The sequence below is a fragment of the Podarcis erhardii genome (genome assembly GCF_964252035.2).
Source record: "Podarcis erhardii genome assembly, chromosome: 6".
In the NCBI taxonomy this organism is placed as follows: Eukaryota; Metazoa; Chordata; class Lepidosauria; order Squamata; family Lacertidae; genus Podarcis; species Podarcis erhardii.
The window spans coordinates 58,326,170-58,348,565 of NC_138510.1; the positions used below are offsets into that span (position 1 = coordinate 58,326,170).

Genomic DNA, 22,396 nt, shown 5'->3' on the forward strand with positions numbered 1-22,396 from the left:
CTTAAAGACCAACTAAGTCAGTTCTTGGTATGAGCTTTCGTGTGCATGCACACTTCTTCAGATATCTGAAGAAGTGTGCATGCACACGAAAGCTCATACCAAGAACTGACTTAGTTGGTCTTTAAGGTGCTACTGGAAGGAATTTGTTTTTAGAGTACAGTTGCTCTTGTTTGCAATGCCAGATGCCAAATCATTGACATATATGATATATTAGATGAGGGTGGGGGCTGACTCTCCCCCCCATTGTCCCACAATTCTTCAGTAGGCTGTAACCAATAACCAAAGGAGGAGTCTGTTGAAGGTGAGCAGAACGCATGAGGAAGGTGTGATTAGGACACTCATCATTACAATCTCCATAGTACTGGGCAATTAGCTGCTGTGCACATTTGATTTTCAACATGTTGCATCTTCTTACGAAACCAGATGAAGTGTGGGACAGGATTGCGTGATCCTGACTAATGCACTTTTTGTCATATTAAACAGCACGTGTGAACATGGACACTATGCACGCGTCGGTGCAATTATACAACCAGCAAGGACTGGCAGACATATTCTGATGTCGCTGTGTAGTTGCCCCTGCAGAAGAAGGTTAATTATATCTTTTAAGTTGCCTCAGTTGTCAGCCCTTGATACTAGTCCCAAGCTGACAGTTATATACATAGCAATTAACCAACATAAAGGATTTGTGGCGATGGGGAGAGGCTTGGCCTTCTTTTCTAAAGCGTGGGCGCGCACACACAAAATGTTTCTTTAATGGAGCTTAACATAGATGGCAAATATTTCGCTCATAAATATTTCATTTACCAACGTGTCAGTTCAACAAACATTGACTCAAATCAAGACCCTGATAACAAAGTTTCCTTTTATGAGAGGAAAAAGTGAGGGTTGCTTATTTTTCAAAAATAACCCAACAGTTCCTTTTATCTCTACAGCTTTGGATATCAATATATCAACCTGCACAAAGTCCGTGCTACACAGGTTTTGCGAGGGCCAACTGGCTTGTTTAAATTAGTTTGCATTGTGAATCTGGATCTTTTTTCTGGTTAGGGATGGGGAAGAAGTTTGACGCAGTTCACATTTAAGGGTGAGCCCACCTGATTTGCACTTTCTGAAACCATCCATGAACTGAAACACAGCCATCATTTGAAATTTGCACTTCTCTGAATTTTGCCAGGCAAAAATTCAGGTAATGTGTACAAAAATGGCTAGGTAATGTGTACAAAAAATGCTACCTTCTCACAGGAGCAGTCCTTTGGTATTCCACTAGTTTTCAGGCTTTCTGTATTCAGGAAGCCATTTCCGTGTTAACTGCTTTGCCATGGCAGTCCTGCAAAACCTCAGTCCATTATAGTCAATTCTGGGTCACCTTCTGGACCCCAGTCAGTTGATATAGCTAGGCATATTGGACATTATTGTTGTATTGTAATAACTAAAAGTACAGCCTGGAACACACTGTTACATTTTCAGAAAAAATTGGAAGTGGTGTACAAAGTGTTTTTCAGGGAAACTTGTCCATCATTACTGCTCTCATGGAGAAACTCCTGACATTATTCCAAGGAAATCAAAGGTTCCATTGAATACAATTGGAAAGTGCCTATCTGCAGACCAGAAAAGAGTGTGTGTAGATGGCCACTTCTGCACTAAAAAAAGAGGAAACATGTTTACATAAAATGTGAATATGCTAAATTATATGTACAATTGCAAAATTAAAAATAATTACCACAATTCCAGTGGAAATGCAATACATTTCACTATAGTGACAAAGACTTTGACCAGGTGACATGCACCTGCTGCCCATGTATAGATAACTTCAAGACTTCTACTTTCGCTTCTTGTTGTTCTTTAACTTTAAAATGTATTTGGACTGGACAATGCTTCAGAGGACAATCCTCTGTAAAGTAGGATGCACAGTCATCCCATTTGACTTTGCCTTGTAGAAGAGAAACAATGTTTTGTTGAGCACTTTCTCATATTATTTTGCAGTCCTGCTCGGTAAATTTGCTGTCACAGTTCTGATCTGTGTCCATTAGAAGGTTTGGGAGAAGTGGATAAGAAAACAGAAAAACTGGTGGCTCAACAAGCTAATTGGAGGACAAAGCGAAGAACATTCTCAAGGAGTTCCAAGGTGACAGGAAGATGGACCAGGACTTTAGCATGAGCATGATTTGGAAAACACAACAACAGGGCAAATTAGGCAGTGAAACAGTGGATTTAATGCATTTGCCTATCTCCATTCCCATCCCTCCTGTGAAACTCTTTTGATGTTGCCAGTTTTGTTCTCAGCAGTGTACTGGCACTTGCTCCCACTATGAAAACTGTCTTGTGTATTCATGAGTCACATGTACATCAGGAATCCGAAAAGCAGCTTGTCATACCTGTGTCTGTCTAATTCATTGTCTAAGCTCCTGCAAGTCTCGGTTTCTTTTCACTTTTGTTAGGTGGGGGACTTGTGTGTGTGCTCTTGTGTTAGAGGAGGCCTTCAGAATCTGCTAATAATGCTGCCACTGAAAACACAAGGACATTATTCTGAAACTATTGTGGAGAAGGCTCATCCTCTTTAGTGAAGATTCTGCATTCAAGGATAGTTCATTCTTGGGGGGGGGGGCGGATATTGCTACCCAAATAAATATCCTCCATCCTGGAGAGTCAGGACCATGTTTGGACACAAGGTTTATTTTGAGATGTTTTTACATCATAGTAGGATCACATATATGTAACTTTTGGAAATAAACTTTTGAGAATTTTGGGAAAGGACCCTGAAGTGGCTTTAGGGAATCAAGAAGTCAGCTACTTTATTCATGAAACCTAATATTCTTTGTGACTTAAAAGGAGTAATGGAAGTTAAGAGTTCTGGTATAGGCAAGTAGAGGAATATTGTTGTGTCTGATGTGGCTTTCTTGGGGCAGCCAGATTAAAGGACAATGAATTATATTGAGGTGTCCCATGCTTTTGACCCAGAAACAACTATTTTTTCTCTACAATTCATGCACTCTCATACATATTCAGACCACATTCAACTTATTCTGTCCTGTCCCTGAGATTTTCTGTAGTACAGAATTTTCAAGGAGCAGAATGGGGGAACCTTTCACTTGTAATTATGCCATAGCCAGTCCCCCACTGTTAGTACAATGGTTATTGGTTTCCCTTGCTAGGTTTAAGAAGCTATGAGCAGCATCAAGAGACTGAAGGTGGCAAAGCACTGTATGTGCAACATTTCAGAAATAAAGCGCTTGAAGGCTTGCCATAGCTGTCTCTCTTGGTCATTTAAAAGTGAAACCGACTTGCTCAAATAGGCACTCTGTGGAAATCATTTAAGTAGAACTTCATGAATTTATCATGAAATATCATGTGCTAAGAAGTGATTATTTAAATATATGAGTATCACATGTAATCAGAGAATTGTGAACTCATGAACTATCAGACCTTTTGAGGCTTAAAACAAAAAATATGTTTGTTAACATTGCCCATGCAAGGCAAAATCACTACCAGGACAAAAATATTAAGAAGGCTTAACTTCTGTCTACTCCTGTTTTACCTGTACATATGCTAAAATCCCATAAGGGGACCTACACACTTGATCAGCACTTATTTCTTTCAACAGGGTATAGGATTCCAGGGCTGGATCCACACTGACCTTTTAACCGTTATTGGAACGGTATTAGATAGATCGTTCTAAAGCGTCACAGGGCATACTGGTAAATTTAAAATGTTCCTTACCTTGTTTTTATCCGTCAAAACGCAGTTTCCCTACTGCTGGTTCCTGGTTGCTCTGCAGCGTCCTCTGGTGTCAAATTTTAATAACACATTATGAACATTACAAGCAAAATGTAATGTGTCCATCTCCATTATGAAAACGTTATAAACCACGAGTGTAGTTCTGCCCCAGGTGATTTGTACTCATAAACTTGTTACTTTAAAAACCAGCTTTTGGATTTGTCACAGGAATATTTAAATTTGCTTTATGGTTTTAAATGGAAGACCAGCTAGATTGTTAGAAAAAACATTTTTCAAAAAAACAAAGCTAGATTTTTTTATTAAGAAAGGGAAGAATTGATGTGCATCTTTTTTCTTTAAGAAGAGAGATGGAATACTGGCTCTGAATTATTTCAAGACTCTAAAAGTTTTTTATCATGTCAGAGGCTGACTTCTTAAGTCTAAAGAGCAATATGTAGTATGAACAAACTGTGGGTTCCTCACCCTACCCTTGGCATATGAACACACCAACCCTCTGCTCCTAATGGGTACAAAAGCATCTGGCTTATAGGTTATCAAGATGCTAAGGAACTATAATGCTTCTGCTGCAATGTCTCTTACAGGCTGCTGTGATTTTTCCACTATTCCATAAGCAGTGTGATATCTTCTCAAAGGAGACAAGAGTACACACTCAAGATCTCTTAATGTGGATTAGTTACTTGTTAATGTTCTTTAATCACTAGTTTCTTCACACAAGCAGGAGGGTTAAAGAGCAGTTCAAGTGTCACACCACTCTTTAAAGCAACATTAAGACTCTCTGTCTTCTTAAGCTTTTCTCCATAAGGGAAGGTGCTCCATCTCTCCTAATCATTTCAGTTTCTCCATTTTGTATCTTTTCCACCTCTACCATACCCTTTTAGAGATGGGGTGAGAGAACTGAACATAGAATTTTAAACAGGGACACGCCATAGGGCAGTTTATGTGAAGGCATACACATTACTTGCTGTTTGATTTTCATATCCTATTCCTAATACTGAGATTGCCTTTTTCAGTGTTAAAGTATATCTCTTCACACCCATCTCTTCTGCATACTGCTTCAAAGTTATTGATGTGTATGATGACAGGAGTGCACAGAAGTAATTGTGCATAAGCAGTACTATTATTTTGAAATCCCCAGAAACCCACAATTATTCTAAGAGAGGTGATCACATATACATACAAAATTTCTCAGCCTCATATAATCAACATGCTTAAGTCTAATTAATGCACGAAGGTGTTAAAACCACAGAGCAACCTGACATGTCAGGCTTAGCTAGGTCACACCCCCTCACCTCGGGAGGAAGGTAATCAAACCTATTGTTCTCTCCCAACCTGCCTGAGAAGATCAACGTGTGAGGTCTGAGCTGGTTGCTCCAAGCACAGACTGTATGGTTCTAACAAGCCATTCTTGTGTTCCTGTACCAATAATTTAGGAACTTTCATCACTGTAACTAAGTCAAGTTTTACTGCCTATGTTTTACGAATAATGTATGGAAAAGTACATGAACCTGACATGTTTGTAAGTAAACCAATTTTTAATGTACCAAACGTGTGATCTTTTTCTATGCTGAGAGAAAAGGGACCATTTTGGAACTCACAAGGATGTATTTTAAATATCTAACAGCCTTCCCCCTCCCCCCACTTTGCTGCATGTTTTGTGATTATAAATCTCTGCTGGGGTTCTCTCACCAAAAAACACTTGCCCCAAACTTCGATCTTGGCATCCAGGAATTCTCCTTTTATACCTATAATTTCCCCTTTCCACCAATGAAGATTAGTACTGGGGAAATGAGGGGCAAATTTACATTAAATGAAAATGAGTATTAAGAAGCTGTGCTGGCTCAGATACACTCTAAGCGTGTGATTTTGAGCAAAAGCTCAGGAGTCCTGTTCAGATCTAAACTGGCAGGGGACAAGGCTAGTCTGATGTGGTGAGTTGCCACTATAAGTGAGCATTTTAACCCAGCTCCAGAACAAGCTGCCTCTCATGTGAGTCTCACTGAGTAGCTGACATGGAAGGAGTGCCAAGAGGATAGGTGCCCAAAAGGCTGCATCCCTATAGCAAGACTAAGCCGACAATAGCAATGATCATGAGAACCCCAGCAAGAATACAGATGCTGATGAAGACAATGTCACTGGTGTCCTGGCCCTTGCTCTCGTAGACTTCTGCCGCCTCCATATCCTGCTGTTGGGACTCTACCAGGTTCTCTGCATACTGGTTCAGTCTGTAGGGATCAGAGCCAGAGATAAGATTCACAGAGGCCTCTTTCCTTTTGGGTTCACACTGCACTTCATACTGGTGAATGTCCTCCTGATTTCCATCTGAAAAGTCAATATACAGGATGCTGACAATCACAGATGTGTTGTTTCTTTTCTATAAAAGAAGAAACACAAGCAAAAGAAAAGTGTTTTATTTTAACACCGTGCAGCCAGTGAACACCTTCCTTTTCTACATTAGTAATAAATCTTCTAAAGAAGTAAGGCTGTCTAAGGTTTACTTTGTGAGGTACTAATTTATTTTTAATCCGGTAGGGACTACCAGAGAAGAAGGGCAGATCAAGTTGATGGATTATGCCAAAATGGCTAAAAAGACCGGAAGAATCAGAAATAAGGAAGACCAAAATTTTAATAAGGAATGGGGGGAAATTATAACCTTAAAATCCATTGCAAACAGTTAAAATCATTAGTAGGTTTGGGATATCACTTGTATCTTAATGGTGAGTTTTGGACACAATGGAGATGTAAAAGATTTGAATTATCATAAAAGATGCAGGAGGAAATGATTAACAATAAGACCCACAAAGGGGGGGGGGGAGTGAAGTCCAGGAGATTCCTTGCAATATTGTTTTTATGTTGTATGTCTGATATGTGACAGTAAAAGTTTAATCTGAAAAACCAAATAAATAAATTTATATATATCTAAATAATTTTATTGTTAATCCTCTTTGTTTTCTAGCTAAAACAAGATGCATAATGCCATGCAAGGCAACAGAATCCAGGTGGGCCTGACCAACTCCACAACAACCAAGCTGAACACAGCTCTCAAGCAACATATTGCGGTTGCCATTTGCTCAATATCTTTTTGGGTTTCTGCAGTGCCAGGCAAAATCAGATGCTTATTGAGAGGCCCCTGTTGGGCCACCACCCCTGGACAGTTAACTGTGCTCAGCTTTGTAGATCACAGCATTATGCAGGGCCATACAGAGAAAAGATAGGTGGCAACATAACTCGGTAGGTCTACAGGTAAAGTTTTAGGTCAGGAAGACCCAGTATATTTACACAGTGAGATAATTAGGTGGATTACAGTTTGTACTAGTGTCAAACTGGAGCAAGCTTTGAATAGAGCAGAGGGAAGTTATGTGCATTTTGTCTTTGACATTAAGCACATGTACTGATTTTTATATTTCCGTGATGGAAACTTTGGTACCACTATCTGACTTGCATATGCTATGGATGCAGAGCAGACGGGAAGAAAATCAATACGATTGGCCTGATTATGAGCTACTCACAGCTGGTGAATAATTCTTTTTTTATTCTACTGGTAGTCCATACCCTTCCTTCCAGCCACAGTACATCAGTCAATCAATGTAGGCCTTTATCAGAAGAACCTGCATTAAAACGCTTGTAGAGCTTCCCCTTTCAAAGAGGGAAGAGTGCACAAAGGAAGCAGACGGATCTGCTGCCAGAAAAAAAGTCCTTCTCAAACTCCATGAAACTAGAGAAAGCAAAATGGATTACTCATTGGATTATCATCCCATCGTGCCGCTGGACATCTGACCTGCTGTGACATCATTGCCAAAAATAAAGCAACAAATGCACATGGTTATTAGACCCTTGTTCTGGACATATTTTTTAAAAGTGGTTTATTTCATACTGTGGCCTCATTTAGCCCCATAAAGCCTCATTTATGGTGACTTGTCATAGGCAGATGCCTTGTTTGGACTCAGACCAATAGTCCACCAGGTTCAGTATTGTCTATGCTGACTGCCAGTAATTCACCAGGGTCTGAGGCAGGGAATCTTTCCCAGACCTACTTAGAGATGCTGAGGATGGAACTTGATAACTGTTGTATGTACAGCAGATATGCTCTGCCACTGAGCTACGGCTCCTTCCCATCACCTTAAGATTGCCTCGTATCGCTTGTTCTCTCTCACAGCAGAGAAGTCATGCCCACAGTCCAGGAAAGGCACCTTAACAGCCCCCACCTCCAACTTATTGCCACCTTGACTGTTTTAGCCTCTGGGTGTTTTCTGCCTATGTGAGTGACTGCCTTGTGATTGGCGGGACATAGCCACCTGTCAATCAAGACCGACCTGGGCCAGAAACTCTTTAAAATATGACTCTTGCCAAATAGGTCCTTCAGCCGACCATCTATCTGAGGAGGCCAGGAGCATGTTTATAAGTAGCTGCAATAAGAGAAATAGACTTGAAATGTTTTCTTTTTGATGTACCATTCTGCTTTTACCTTGTCTTTTTATTCTAAATAAACTTAATAAAATTGGCTGTTGGGGACTTGGGTGCATTTCTGCTGGACTCAGAGGGGTATTTCCCACCCTCACAGGGCTGTACACGTTGGATCTGACAGAGAAAAGTAAAGTCTCTGGGGTTCAGGGAAGAGCTGGGAAGGCTTGATGATCTCTCATTTCCCCTCATAAATATGCCCCTTGGATCCACAGAAATCACTCTCATCTGGAGGCAGAGGGACCAGAGAACCTCAGGCCTGGTATGACTGACCTACCTAGACTGGCAGGTGAGGAATGAATGAAGCAAAAGGCCTCTCCTCTCTTCTTTTACACACACCTCATGGAATCACAAAATGGTACAATAAAGGGAAACAAGTTGAACTTATGACTACCAGTTCTTTGATCATGACAAGTCAAAACTATGTCATGAGGAAGCTTGGCTTAGCTCCCACGGTTATGAAAATATGTTGAAAATAAATACATGAAAATATTATGAATAATTTACAAGTTATCTAGTATTCCCCAGCAGCGCATAGCCTCATTTCAATGTCGTTTGGATGCTCAGCACCTTTGACTGCCAAGCCATTGACCGAGGAATGAGCACCCCTCGTTTCCTCTTTCTTTCTCTGCTCACTGGGTGGCCATAGACAAGTTATTTAATCTAGGGTCTTTAACGTGAGCCTTGCCACCTGCACATCAACAGCTTCACAGATGACAGGGACCTAAAATGAAATTTCCCAGGACTCAGACAATAACTGCACCCCAAAGCAATGGTTACTTTCAAAAATGTATCACCTATAACTTACAAAAATATAGTGCTGGTGCTACTATCAGTAGCCAGATAGCGCTATACTGGAAATCATCCAATATTCCTATGAGAGAGGTATGTTTTCCTAATGTATGGAACACAGCTTTATCTGAATATCTGGTCAGACTTAGACATGTAGTTTGGGGTGAAGCCAAATCAGACAGTTCTGAAGTGGATCCGTCTCCATTTTTAAAATTATATAAATATGGAGTGTCATATAAGTACTCCTCCCATGACTCTTAGTTTTTCTTTGTGCAACCTGAGGATAATTTAACACATGCTGAACATCTGGAAGGATTTTGCTTAGTAAAAAAACCCCCAGATCTGAGTTCCCCATTCACAGTGGTCGGTATGCTTTCTGATTATCATGAAACCTTCTTCCAGAAAAATCATTAGACCAGGCTAATCAGCCAGAGTGTTGGAAAACCTTCTTAGAACAAAAACTGAGTTATGATGAGCTTTCTGCCTATGCTTGGATGCCACATGAGGTACAGTTCAAACAAAACACCACATTTACACCACAAACTTTTATCCAGGCATCACTTCACAGGCCGCTTACTTCAGAGTATAATGGAGGATACTTTTATCTTAGACAGATGCTTCTCAGCCTGACCTACCTCATAGGGTTGTGGTGAGGATAAAAAAGGGGGAAAGGGGAGAACCAACAACAAACGTTAGAATGTGCTTTACCCCAAATAGTTCTTTCCATTCCTTCAAATACACACCCATAGATGTAACATTTCCCCTGTGTGTTTGTGTGTAACATCTCAGAGGTGGTGTGGAGAAATGTCAGAGTATGTGTGTGCGAGAGAGACAGAAACAGAGAGAAGGTGGGGTGAGAGACCCAGGATGGGAGACTCCCATGGGATCCCCCATGTACACTTCCTTGAGTTCCATGGTGGAAGAAAGGTGGCATATCAAATGTACAAGATAAATAATAACTGCATCTGCATTGCCTCATCTTCACTCCTCCAATAGTAATTCTTCTTCTTCTCCTCTTATCCATTCAGTGACACAACTGTGTGTGGGCCTTGTAGTTCCCTGTTATTTATGTTGAACAAGCAAAGGAAGCAGCCAGCAGTAAGGGACAGCAAGTAATCCACACAGGAGAACTTCACTAATTCGGCTATGGAAACAAATCCAGGAGCAGATGCTCTGAGGATTGGTCCAGAGGCAACAAATGATAATAATTGTGCCTTCTGCTGATGCAGAATACAAGGCCCAGGCAGCCAACATATTTTACTTGGACATGGCCTTAATTTATACAGGCCTAACTTTTTTAAAAAAAAAACCACACTGATCACTTACCTGCGGTTCTGTACCACAGGTTTCAAACCTTGCATGTATCCTAAAATTCAAGCCAACCACTTGTGCAGGGCAGGACGGGATTCCTAAATATATCTTATTCCTCTCCAGCTGAGCCAGTGACTGTGTGGGAATCTGGATCTGAAACTCTGTCCGTGTGCAGCTGACATTCATGAGGACAACTGCGAGAGGGGAAACAAAAGAAAGGAAGAACCTTCCCTGAAATCACCGGAGGTTAATAACAAATAGCTGGCAGCATTCCCACAGATGAATCACACTGTCTTAGCCAGATATGTCAGTGGACCTGATTCAGCGCTGTGTAAAGGGAAGTCTATGTCCTGTGTTCTAAAGTCCTATATGGGCATATATGCATTGCCTGACCAGATATTTGGCTGCAGGCTTCCAGCGCCGGGTCCCAAAACACCTCATGAAGGGTAGGTCAGTAACTGATAATTTTGTCCGTGATAGCACCAGGGATGCCCCCCCCCTTCGTTTGCCCCTGCCAGGGCTTAACAGAAAGCAGAGCCTCAAAGAGCTACCCGGCTAATGTTTGTTAGTGATCCAACCTGAGTATGAAGTTGCACTTTACCAAGTGAATCAGGGAATAAGACATAACCAGTGGTAAAGGCCACAGGCTCAAAATTTTAAGTGAACTGAAACATTTGCTTTAGTGGTACACAGTATTTCATACAGAAAATAATATTATCTTCGTGCAGAAAATAATAGTATGAGCTAAAGCACAGATTTGAAACTAGATAATAATCGACACCACCACAGTGATCGTAGATGTGACTCTGGGCAGCATAGAGTTTAGTGTTTGGGAAGGTTCATCACGCCTTTTCACTCCTGAGTTCATTTTTTCAAAGCTCACTGAGAAATCCTCAAATACATTCGGCTGGTAATTTAAAACCCTACTTCCAGCTTAACAACAGCAATGTGAAATAGAAGGCGCATCTCTTAACTGCTGCTCATTTCCTAATATCCACCACAGGAGATTGACACCACTGGCTCTGACCTGGGACAAAGAAACCAGTTCCTGCTGTGCAGTTCAGCAAACACATACAAGGCTAGTCATTGGTACTATGCAGGAAGGAATGTCCCATGCAGAAATAAGATAGAAATCATCCCTCACACATCCCTGAGACACTATTAGTCAATAGCAAGACTGCTGTTTGCTGCCCAGCTTTAGGTGTGTGTGTGTGTGTGTGTGTGTGTGTGTGTGTGGAGTGATTAGGCATCATAGATCTTATCCTGCCAGATTTCAGCAAGAGTTAGGCTTCAGGCAATAAGATTCTGGGACCCAATGGAGCTTGTTGTCAGCCCATGTGAGCCAGAAGCAGGTGTCCTGTCCAAAACAAGCAGAAGTCAAGGTCCAAAGCAGAAGCATACATTTAGTCAAACCCAAGATCCAAGAGAAAAATCAGAGAAAGGGAGCAGGGGCTTAGGCTCACTTCTGAGGGAAGCCATTCAGACTGCCAAAGACAAGCAAGCTCTGAGGCAAAACCTTTATAGGACATGGCGTCCTGGGATTGGTCGTTGGGGGGGGGGTCAGCTGACTGGGTGCTGAACAGGCTGGTATTACTGTCTAGATGGCACATCAGAACCCAGTGTGGTGGGCTTATGCTACTGGTGACACAGGATATGAAGCCCCTGATCATGACAGTTGGGAGTTCTTGTCCGAGATCCTGCGCCCTCCCTTTCAGCACTGTACACATCCATTTAAGATCTATGCATCCCCAATTATTTTTGCAGCTTGTACTGCACTGTTGTGTTGTGGCAGCAGCATGGGCGCAGTCGCAGGTGAGGGTACAGTTGCAGTGACGGGGCTGGCAGCAGCACAGGCATGACACCCAGAGCAGGGAGAGGGCGGGATCGGGACCCGGATTTGCGGAGGGATGGGTCATGGGGGCAGGGGCATTGTCAGCCATTTTGCTTACAGCGGCAAAATGTATCGGGTTGGCCCTTACGACATTGTCCATGTCTGGAAGCACCCGAAGTCATTTGAGAAGGTGAAGTGTTGGTCTAATAAACATACATACATACATACATACATACAGGTGTTTATCTTTGTCCTTGCAGCCAACCTCTTTATCCTGTATATTTTAGCTGGTACCAAGAGTCAAGGGAGCTCTGGTCTGATCTAGTACCTCAGTTCTTCTAAAGCTTCTCTCATTTTGTTAATTATGACTGTATGAACCCACAGTGAAGAAGTGTGCACTTTGCAGCACTAAAATGATCAGAACCAAACAACTGAGAATATTCAAAATAAAATGTCCAACCCATTCTGCCAAGGATTGGACCAGGTGTTGACCAATACCAGCCCACCAGATTTCAGCTTACACAATATAAACCAATATGACACAAGACAGAGCAAATATACTGCAGAAAATCCGTCTTGGATGACTTCACTCCAGATGACTTAAACAAGACTTCCAATTTTAGCTGTTATGCAGCTGGCCTCTTGCAAAGCTCATCACAGAAATACAACCTGTGATAAGTAAATATTAGAGTAAAGAAATAGCAAAGCAAGGGTTGAAAAATTGCCCATATTTCTCCTGAAACGAAGTATGAACTACCAAATACTTTCTGACCATGTGTATTTAATAATGACACAGTTTGGGAAACTGCACGCAAAACAGAAAATCACTGATTGCATAGCTTTCCCTCAAAATTTTATATAATTTGCATGCCACTGCATTAATAATTTTGGTATTTTCTCCCAACACACAAACGCAAGTACTTTCTGACAACTTATCATTTGTGTGTCATGCTCATTTTCAACAATGATTATTATCTTCAGGCTTGTTCTGGATTCTCTTGTTCATAAACTCCCTTCCCCCCCCCCACGCAAATATTCCACACAACAGAAAATCTGGGTGAAAGAGATCAGATGGTAGGCCATACCTCCGATGTATGCAACAGAGAAACCTCGGTTGGCTGTGTTCCTGTCTGTGTGAAGGACCAATAGCAGCTTGTTTCTACTGGATATAATAGGAGACAGCATTTCTCTCCCACACCACTTCCCCAGCAGAGACGCCTTCTCGGTGCCTCCATCAAACGCAGCCAGATGGTCATAATCACAGCCATCTGTCAGGCTGTTCCGCCCCTCCAGATCCAAGTCCAGGAAGAAGACTTTGATTCGATATCCTGGGGGCAGCTGGATGGCCCAGTGACACTTGATATTATTGGGGTAATAGTTGGGATACTGAGGACTGGAGAAATTTCCTTTGACGGCTGTGTACACCTCCTGACATGCACCTGGTTACAGAACAAAGAGAGTGTGATACAATTCAGACAGCCCAAAGAATGAACTTTAATTTCTTGTAGTGCTGTGTAAGACATTCCTAAACACTTCTCTCTCTCCCACATCCCTCTCCTCAACCCAATGGGAAATGCAATTTCAACTTCTTAACCACCCCCACCCCCCGCTTGGCTGTAGGGTAGCCACTTGCTCATCACCCAAAAGAGGAAATGCATCATCAAAAGAAGAGGTTTGCATAAAATCTGCATATGCTGATGTGTATGTATAGATTAGGGATGGGGAGAAATTGGATTCAGTTCACATTTAAACAATACAAGAACCGAACTGTAGCCATCCTTCAAAATTCACACTTTCCAAGTTTTGCAATGCAGTCCTACAAACAAGTAATGAACATAGAAATGCATACGACCACCAGGATAAGGTGTCCATATAAATGTATGCATTAGTGAGTTTGATATATACCTACTGACATAGAATAACCTAACAGCATATTCCCTAGCCCATGTGTCCAATGGGAGACCTTTGTCCAAGCCCTATAGCAAAATCCCCTAGTCTGGCGTAGAGCTGGCAAGCTCTTCTGGGAAAATGCACATTGTAAAGCTGTCCTAGGGCTAAAAAACTTCATAATACAGATAAGGATGGGGAAATCCCTGTACATAGAAAGGTAGTGCATCTGGGAGAACACCAAGGCACACCTTTTCTCGCTGACAGGCTAGCTTTCCTTAGGAATAAAGTTTTGTATGTTTGTGTTTAATGTGAGGCAGAAAACATGCAACCCTCTCCTGTACGTTTTATAGCTCCTGCAGGTTGTGCCCTTTTTAAAATGTGTAGATTAGTTCTGTGCCTTAATTCTCACGCTCCTTTTGAATGTGGTGAAGTTGCCACAATGTGATTTTTACTAATCATTTTCTGTGGTTAACATTTCTTCTGAATATGCATCAGTGTGGTGAGATTTCAGATTTGCCACATCCTGGAGGCTGGTCAAACACCAAGGTTCTCCAGGATGTGGTAAATCTCAGATTTCATGATGTGGGATTGCATTCAGAAGAAATACTCAACAAGCAAACATATCTTCAAAATGAACATTAGAAACTGATATAATGTTGCCAAAGCTTAGCATAGGGTGGATCCTATTGATTAGGAACATATCATAAAAGGTTTAAGATTTGCAAAGGCTGAAATACTAACTTAAAGTAGAACCAGCAATATTTAGGTGCTGCTAAAATTTCCATGTCTGCAAGGACCCCAGGATGACTTCCTGTGCTAACAGAGACTCCACAAAACTTGCCATGCCTCTGCTCACTTGATATTGGCATAAGGTAAAGGTAGAATTGTCTTCCATACCTGAAAAGAAATATGCTTTGAAGCCTCTGCCTGCAATGTTAAAGTCTGATTTGAACACAACCAGCAGTTCCTGTGCAGAAGAGATGTCCGGAGGCTTCACATGCCCACAAAAGTGACCGAGGAGTGTATCCCCCATAGTTGGCCCATCAAAGATGGCCACATAATCAAAATTGCACTGCTCACTGTTTTCCATCTGGAAGTCCACAAAAATCAGTTTGATGACAGAATTTGAAGTTGCCTGGATGACCCAATGGCATTCGGCATTGTTGGGGTAATTCTCGGGGTAATCAGGGCTTGTTATTGATCCTGAGAGGCCGGTGAGCACCCCCCCACAAACATCTGGAAGCAAGAAAGCATAACATATTAAAACGAGAGAGAGGTTACAATTCAAGTTGCATTTACATCACACGACTTTCCTCAAAGCATCTTAGGAAGTGTAGTTTACCTCTCACTGAGGTAAAATTCCCAGCACTCTTAACAGACGAAAGTCCCGGGGATTCCTTGGGGAAAGTCATGTGCTTTAAGTGCGTTTTAAATACTGTATATGGTGTGTACGCAGACCCAGGAACAGGGGCTGTTTCAGGCAGTGCGGGGCCTGAGCCACCGTGCCACTCCCAGGAGAGACAAGAGTTTCAGGCGCACTGCAGGCCAGGCCCCGCGGTAAGTGCCACCCCCGCGGTGTGCCATTTTGTCACCCCCTCAGGGATGACACCCGGGGCAGAGGGGCCCCCGCGCCCCCATCCTACGCCCCTGCCCAGAAAAGGGACATAAATTTTGTCATACAGATCTCCATCTCTGCAAGCAATAAAAAGAACCAAAACAAGGCATGTGAAAACTGGAAAAGTATAGAAAATGAGGACAGATAGTGGTTCCAAAGAGAGAAGTAAGATTATAGGCCCTGCCATTTCAAACGAAAAAGTGATGAGGTGAGAGGAGACACAGTGAGTGCTCCCAGACTACCTTCATTGTATCTTCACTGTTGATTTGTTTGCAGGGAGATTAGACAAGTTTATTTAATGAGCATTCATTCTGGTTTCATTGCAGAAGGGTTAGATGACATTGTATCAAAGCAAGTGTCAACCTACACTTCCCAGTGCGTTTCCCAACACTTTCTTACAGAAAAAATTCTGATCTTTAGGGGAAGCGGGTTTGTTGTGCAAGACTCCCCCCAATCAACTGTAATTGTCCAACCTGAATCTGCCCTTTTGCCTCCAAAAGTGACAGTCTGGAAGCCCCCACTGGAGCTAGTAGAGAAGACTAGATCCAATGCATATGTAGGAATTGAAGAATGAAATGAAATGAATGAGAAGAATGAGATGAAAAAGAATCAGCATGCACGGGGTGTATGGGCTTTCTTTTCGACCATGTTTCTAGGCACAGGTCTCAAACTGCTGCTTCTTCTGAGTCGACGTTAAACAGCAGGATTTTGTGGGGAAAGTACTGGGGCAAAAGAACAAGCGCTTGGTCACAGCGCTTTGAAATGCAGACTTGTACCTAAAATGCATGGGACAAGATGTAAGTGTGGGTGGTCCCTTGGTTTTCTCAGTTCAAAGTTTCCAGGTTGTGGGAGGCCTAGAAGATCTCACACATATAAAGGAGGAGGCCTCATGACTCCATGAAGTTTGAGAAACATTGCTTTGAATGGTGGTCATTCACCATCACTTTACAAAACAAAACACTATTAACAAAAGCCACAGGCACTTTGTGCTTGCTGACATAGGTTGCTGTTTTGAAACTGCTTACTCTGGGGTAGCCTTGCTGAAACCAAGAGGGTTTTCTAAGTTGGAACTGGTTTGCAAATCACAGCCTAAGTTCCCATTGTGAGGTCAATTTCTGCTTCCAATTACGCCAAGAAGCAATAAAACTGTAAAGAGAGAGCAGAATTAAGTTTGCAAACCCTTTCCTGCCAGTGCTGGCCCCTGAGACAGAAAGAATCCAATGTTACTACTCCTGAATCCTTCCGTGGCTGTTCAGGAAAAACCATTGAGAAGAAAATACATTTCTACTTGCAATCTCTGCACATTATTTTCTTGAAATCACCAGGAGTAAGCATAATAAATCTCAGTTGCTCCATGATGCCATTTTTATGGACCCATCCTGTAGCTTGATTACAGTTTAATATGAAAAGGGAAATGTAAGAGCTTTTAAAGGAAGCCTAAGCAAGGATTTCTAAATGTTCTGGAAATCTGTATCTAAAGATAATTGATAAGCAAAATTTAAACTAAATTTTAAACTGCCCTTCTTCAGTTGCCCTCACCTTCAGCTGATAGAAACTGATTGGAAAGTGTGGTATACCATTGCAGTGCAATATATTGGATTCTGTCTGCAGAGAACCACACTAAGTTCCCCACTCAGCCATGAAGCTGAATGACCTTGGTCTAGTCACTCCCTCTTATCCTAACCCACCACAGCTACAGACCAACTCAATCACACCAAATCCAGACATGCAAGGTGCACTTTCAAGGTCTGTAAGGACAGTAGCCTGAGCTGGAGAAACTGGAGATACAGCCAGGTCGATGCGCTGCTCCATTGGCTACACCAAGGTAGAAATCTAGGCTCCTAAATATGTATACCAAGGCAGGCCAAGTCAACACAGAGACTTTGTAATGCCTGCCAGTCACAGGAACTGATGCTGCACACCTCTTTTCTTCTGCACCGGAATAAAACTTTGAGACCTGAGCATCTACAGACCTCAGAAGTTCTCTGGGGTAGGTCCCAGAAAAGAACTCGTGTCCCTGACAGCCGCCACCTTCCCCCTGCAGCCTGTGCACTTTTATTTTTGCTCTCTGAGCTCAAGTACCCTCTCAGTATATTAGCCAGTTTCTTGCCTTGCTTCACTCTCTCACCACTCTACACGACGAGGCATGTTTTCTCCTCTATATCTGGCTCTTCATGCTTGCTGACTCTGTTTGTACAGTAAGGCACACTGTGTTTGTTCTTTATAGGCCTATTACACTTCCCAATCGTTGTTTGCTTGCTACTTCACTTTTGACTCCTCTTTTCTCCTGTTTTACCTGTTCTTTGCCTTCACTAGCTCTCACATTGTTTGTTTTGATTGCCTAAAGTGGTATTGACCCCTGCCTGTCTTTATAATCACAGATTTGCCTTGTGCCTTAATGAGTAGATTCAGCTCTATTGGCCAGCTTAGACATTGTACTTGCTGCTGAATTTTCCCTAGAGCTCCACTCTTGTAAAGGCTTATTCCTCCTAAGAGGCTCTGAATCTGTAAGGTGGTGCTGTGTCCCCTGATGTACAACACAGCATGACATATACATGGTCTGGCCTAATGTTGACTGACATTTCTTTTCTGTAAATACGTTTTAATGTAATGTTGATGTATTTTTTGTATATCACCTTGTGAAGGTTGCAAGCAAGACGTCATAGAAATAGTTCGAATAAATAAACAATTCTCTCTTTCATAGAGAAGCTGCAACTGAAGCCCATTCTAACCTTTTTGGTAAACTGCAGAGAATCCTTGGCTGGCCACATGGTTATCTGAGTGGAATATTACAGTCATGATGTTCCAAGATGATGTAAATGGTGGAGGAAAGCTTGTGCCACAGAATTTTCCTAGGAGATTGCCTTGGTCTTCCGAGATCCCGTTGTAAATCATGAGGTAGTCAAATTCACAGTTGTCATGGTATTCCAGGTCAAAGTGATGAAAGGTGAGCAGAACAGAGGACCCTTCTGTTACCACTATGAGCCACATGCAATCTGTATCGTACGGGTAGAGTCCAGGGAAATTTGGGCTTGAGACGTTGCCATGTGGCGCCGAGAGGACACCACCACATTTGATGCCTACAGGAAACATAAACATTTGAAGGTCAACTTTGACTAAGCAGCCACTGTAGCTTACTGTATCTATAAGCAACAACTTGAAGAAATATATAGCGGTGTAAGTCCCCACCCCCAAAACTCCAAAATTTATTTCTGAATGTGGCTTTGTCTTTCCTTCTTCTGCACAATGCCATTCTCCCTAATGCCTTTCTCCTGCTTACCCAAGAAGCATTCATTTGACCATCTTTGCTTGTTGAAGTCAATTAAGACATATTGAACCAATCTTGTGAACAGTTTGATGTGTGTCCAGATAGTGACTCAACACACTACAATGTAGTATTATTGCCCATTTTGCTAATGTTAGTTGGTTATTTTACATGCTTTACATGAACTGTAATCCACTCAAGAATTTTTGGGACTAGGCAGATTCAAATAAAATCTAAATAACTGTCACAGGCAAAGAAGAAATCCTCTGTCCTTCCTAACCTTCTACAATCAGTGTGTAATGCATTGTTATCAGACACTGTAATGGACCACAGGGCAAGATCTACAGCTAGTAGATAGATAACATGAGCCAGCATCATATACATTCCTTTACTACATAAAGTTTAAAGGTCAAGGTACCCCTGACCGTTAGGTCCAGTCATGGACAACTCTGGGGTTGTGGCGCTCATCTCGCTCTATAGGCCAAGGGAGCTGGCGTTTGTCCGCAGACAGCTTCCAGGTCATGTGGCCAGCATGACTAAGGAGCTTCTGGCACACAGCGCACAGAAACTCTGTTTACCTTCCTGCCGGAGTGGTACCTATTTATCTACTTGCACTTTGATGTGCTTTTGAACTGCGAGGTGGGCAGGAGCTGGGACCGAACAACGGGAGCTCACCCCGTCGCGGGGATTCGAACCGCCGACCTTCTTATCGGCAAGCCCAAGCAGCTCTGTGGTTTAGACCACAGTTATACACAGTAGAAAGCATCTCATTCCTGCATAAATCTAAGAGAATGAATAATTGCATATTATCTTTCACTGGAATATCCAGCATATCTAGCAAGGTTCTGTTGCCCAGCTCATTTTGGAGGGAATCTGGGTGTGTGGTGAAGATCATAGCTGCAGAGAGCTATGGAGTTGAATGGAAGAAGACAAAAACTTTGGTTAAGATTGGAGGAAGCATACCTAAATTGGCAATAGCATTGTTTTAAAATCTGAAATTAAGTGGTAAGGAGGAGGAAGGCCTACTTCAAAACTAAGTATCTTCTTCTCAAATGCAGCTGCAGGTCCATAGAATTTAGAAATAGAATCCAGTGGAAAGCATTAGTCACTCTGTCTTTCTTCACACAGTTTCAGCTTCTCACTAAGAACTTTAACCCTGCTCAACTGGGCCTGCTAGTTACCCTAAACCTGTTTATATGCCTACAGTGATAATTGAAAAGAAAGAATGAAAAATACTGTTCTAGCATACCATTATAAACATGGTTCTAAGCACACAAAAACATCTCCATATCTACAGCTCTATTGAAATCAACAAATCTTTGCTCTCTGTTGTTCTTCTCAAAGCACATACACTGCTGCAGCAGACCCATTCTTCTCAGTAGGGGTGTTGGGTGACTAGTAGCTTCCACCCTGTCAACCTGATCCAGAAAATACTTGTGGATGCAAGAGTTCAGAGATGTATACAGTTCTATGTTAATTCCAGTGGAGGAAGCTTGACCCCACACTTCCTTTGCCCACTTGGACCCGCTGCCTCCATTACATGAGTTGTGGGCATCATACGCATAAGAGATCCATGTATGCATCTGATTAAGGCATGGATACAAGGACAAATTTGGAAGCCCTAGGTTAAAAAAATATGCAGTGTATACAGGGAGCAGATTACTGAAAGATTTGTATAAGAAGCACCATCAGTACACAGCACATTGCAAGTGCACCATGACAACTTATGTTCTAGAGTTAGTACCCTACATGATCATGGGAAGCAAAGCAAAGGCAGTCCATTCAAAAAAGAAGCACGATTTTGCAAATGGGCCCAGAACACAGCCCCCAAAATGCCTTACCTTACCTTTCTTGGCGTTTATCCCATTCACTGCGCACAAGAAAGTTATTGTCACAAGGTGTTGGAGAAGCATCTGCTGCATCCTTTGACACAGCTATGAAGAGACAAATGGACCCAGTGCCAGAAAACAGCAGAAGTATATTCAATGCAGCCTATCTGAGAGGGAAAAAATAGCTGGAGGCCTGTCGAATTAATAATGGAATGAATAATTCATTGCTTGTTTGAATTAGTAACCTGATCTGTTCTTTGCTTCCTTCACTCGGTTTTAACGATCTGGATCAAATGTCCCTAGGATTTACACTGTACCAGGTACCTTGTCAATACGCTATATTTGGAAGCGATGTTAATGGTTGGGATATGGTGCATAACTGCAGTAAGTCAGTGCTGACAATATGCCCTGAAGGGCTCGTGAAAATAATTTAGTTCACCACGCAAGATAGGGAACCAAATTAGGAATTTCAGATTTTACATGGAAATGTATCTGGGGAATTAGCTTGATTTTAAAATATGGGGCCTGCTGCACAAAGCCAGTAGTTGATAAAAGAAAGAGAAACATGGGACAGATTTTTAGATTTTGATGAGTGGAACCATACTAAAGGATCGAGGTGCTTTTTAGTTCCCTAATTACTGTTTGGATGGTGAACTGCATATCACAACCCTTTAAAGGGTCTCTCCAGACTGGTGGGCATGTTTTCGCAGATATATTCTGCAGCATCTCATTGACACAATAATTGTGCATTAGTAGTGGGATCATCCACACATCATTCCATTTTGTTCATTGTTCTGTGATGCTTCCACAGTGTTATTGCATTATTGTCATGTTCGCAGGGGCAGGGGGAGAAGGACACTCTGGTACTATAGCGCAACAAAAGCTAGTCAGTCTAGCTTCTCTGTAGGGAGGGAGTTTCAGAGTCTGGGAGCAGCCACTGAGAAGGCCCTCTCTGTTTGTTTTTTTCTGCTTTCATTCTCTCTTTTTTTTAAAATAATATTTATTAAAATTTTTCAAATATAACAGAAAAGAAAAACATCCAAATTTAAGGCCTTATTTTCAATGTCATCTTTCCAGGACTTCCCCTCCCCTCCCCCTCTTGTATTCCAGTTCTTTCAAATAGATTCAGCAAATTCTTACCCCAAGTTTTAAAGTTATTATCATTAACCCAATTAAAAAAAATATTTTCCCATCCCCTAAAATCGACCTGTTCCCTTCCACGAGTTCCCCTCTTTAGTATACAATACAGATTAACATAAAAAAATAGAAAAAAGAATAAAATGTAATTTAACACCCTTTGGATTCCAAATTTCCCTCCCCCCTTTCCTGGTTGCGTTCCCAATGTCCGTCAATGTCTACTGTCGTCCTGGAGCTCCCACATCTAAGCCATAGTCCTTCACCAGTCCGCTTTGCCGTCTTTTTAATAGTCTTTGCCGTCTTTTGGTCATCTTTGATTTCGAATGTCCAATCTTGGAAGGGGTCTATCTTCCAACTTTGTCCAGTTCTTGTTATTCTTGTTGTTCTTGTTGTTCTCTCTTCTCCTCTCCCCCCTCCCCCCGCTCTCCTGCACAAATGTTCTAATTCCAAAAAGCTTGTAATTCCTCTACAGAGGCTTTGTTATTCAGGAACCAAACATTACATCAAGTCCCTTCCATTCTTCAATAGATAAA

The 22,396-nt window shown here is 42.0% G+C and overlaps 1 protein-coding gene across 1 annotated transcript; it reads right to left on the reverse strand.

Annotated features, from left to right (window-relative positions):
• Positions 1-2,685: 2,685 nt before the first annotated feature.
• CDCP2 (CUB domain containing protein 2) lies at positions 2,686-21,597 on the reverse strand. The gene is made up of 6 exons (XM_081866907.1): positions 20,744-21,597; positions 18,365-18,712; positions 14,915-15,253; positions 13,213-13,566; positions 10,312-10,490; positions 2,686-6,106 (listed from the first exon to the last, which is right to left on the reverse strand). The coding sequence occupies exons 1-6, from the start codon at positions 20,817-20,819 to the stop codon at positions 5,789-5,791; spliced, it is 1,614 nt and encodes a 537-aa protein (XP_081723033.1). The 5' UTR covers positions 20,820-21,597; the 3' UTR covers positions 2,686-5,788.
• Positions 21,598-22,396: the final 799 nt, after the last annotated feature.

Coding starts and splice junctions, on each gene's coding strand:
- CDCP2 (XM_081866907.1), bottom strand. CDS start 20,819: ATGCAGCAGATGCTTCTCCAACACCTTGTGACAATAACTTTCTTGTGC. Junction 18,713..20,743: donor TGGGATAAACGCCAAGAAAG/GTAAGGTAAGGC, acceptor TGTTTCCTGTAG/GCATCAAATGTGGTGGTGTC. Junction 10,491..13,212: donor CTCTGTTGCATACATCGGAG/GTATGGCCTACC, acceptor CCCCTCTCGCAG/TTGTCCTCATGAATGTCAGC.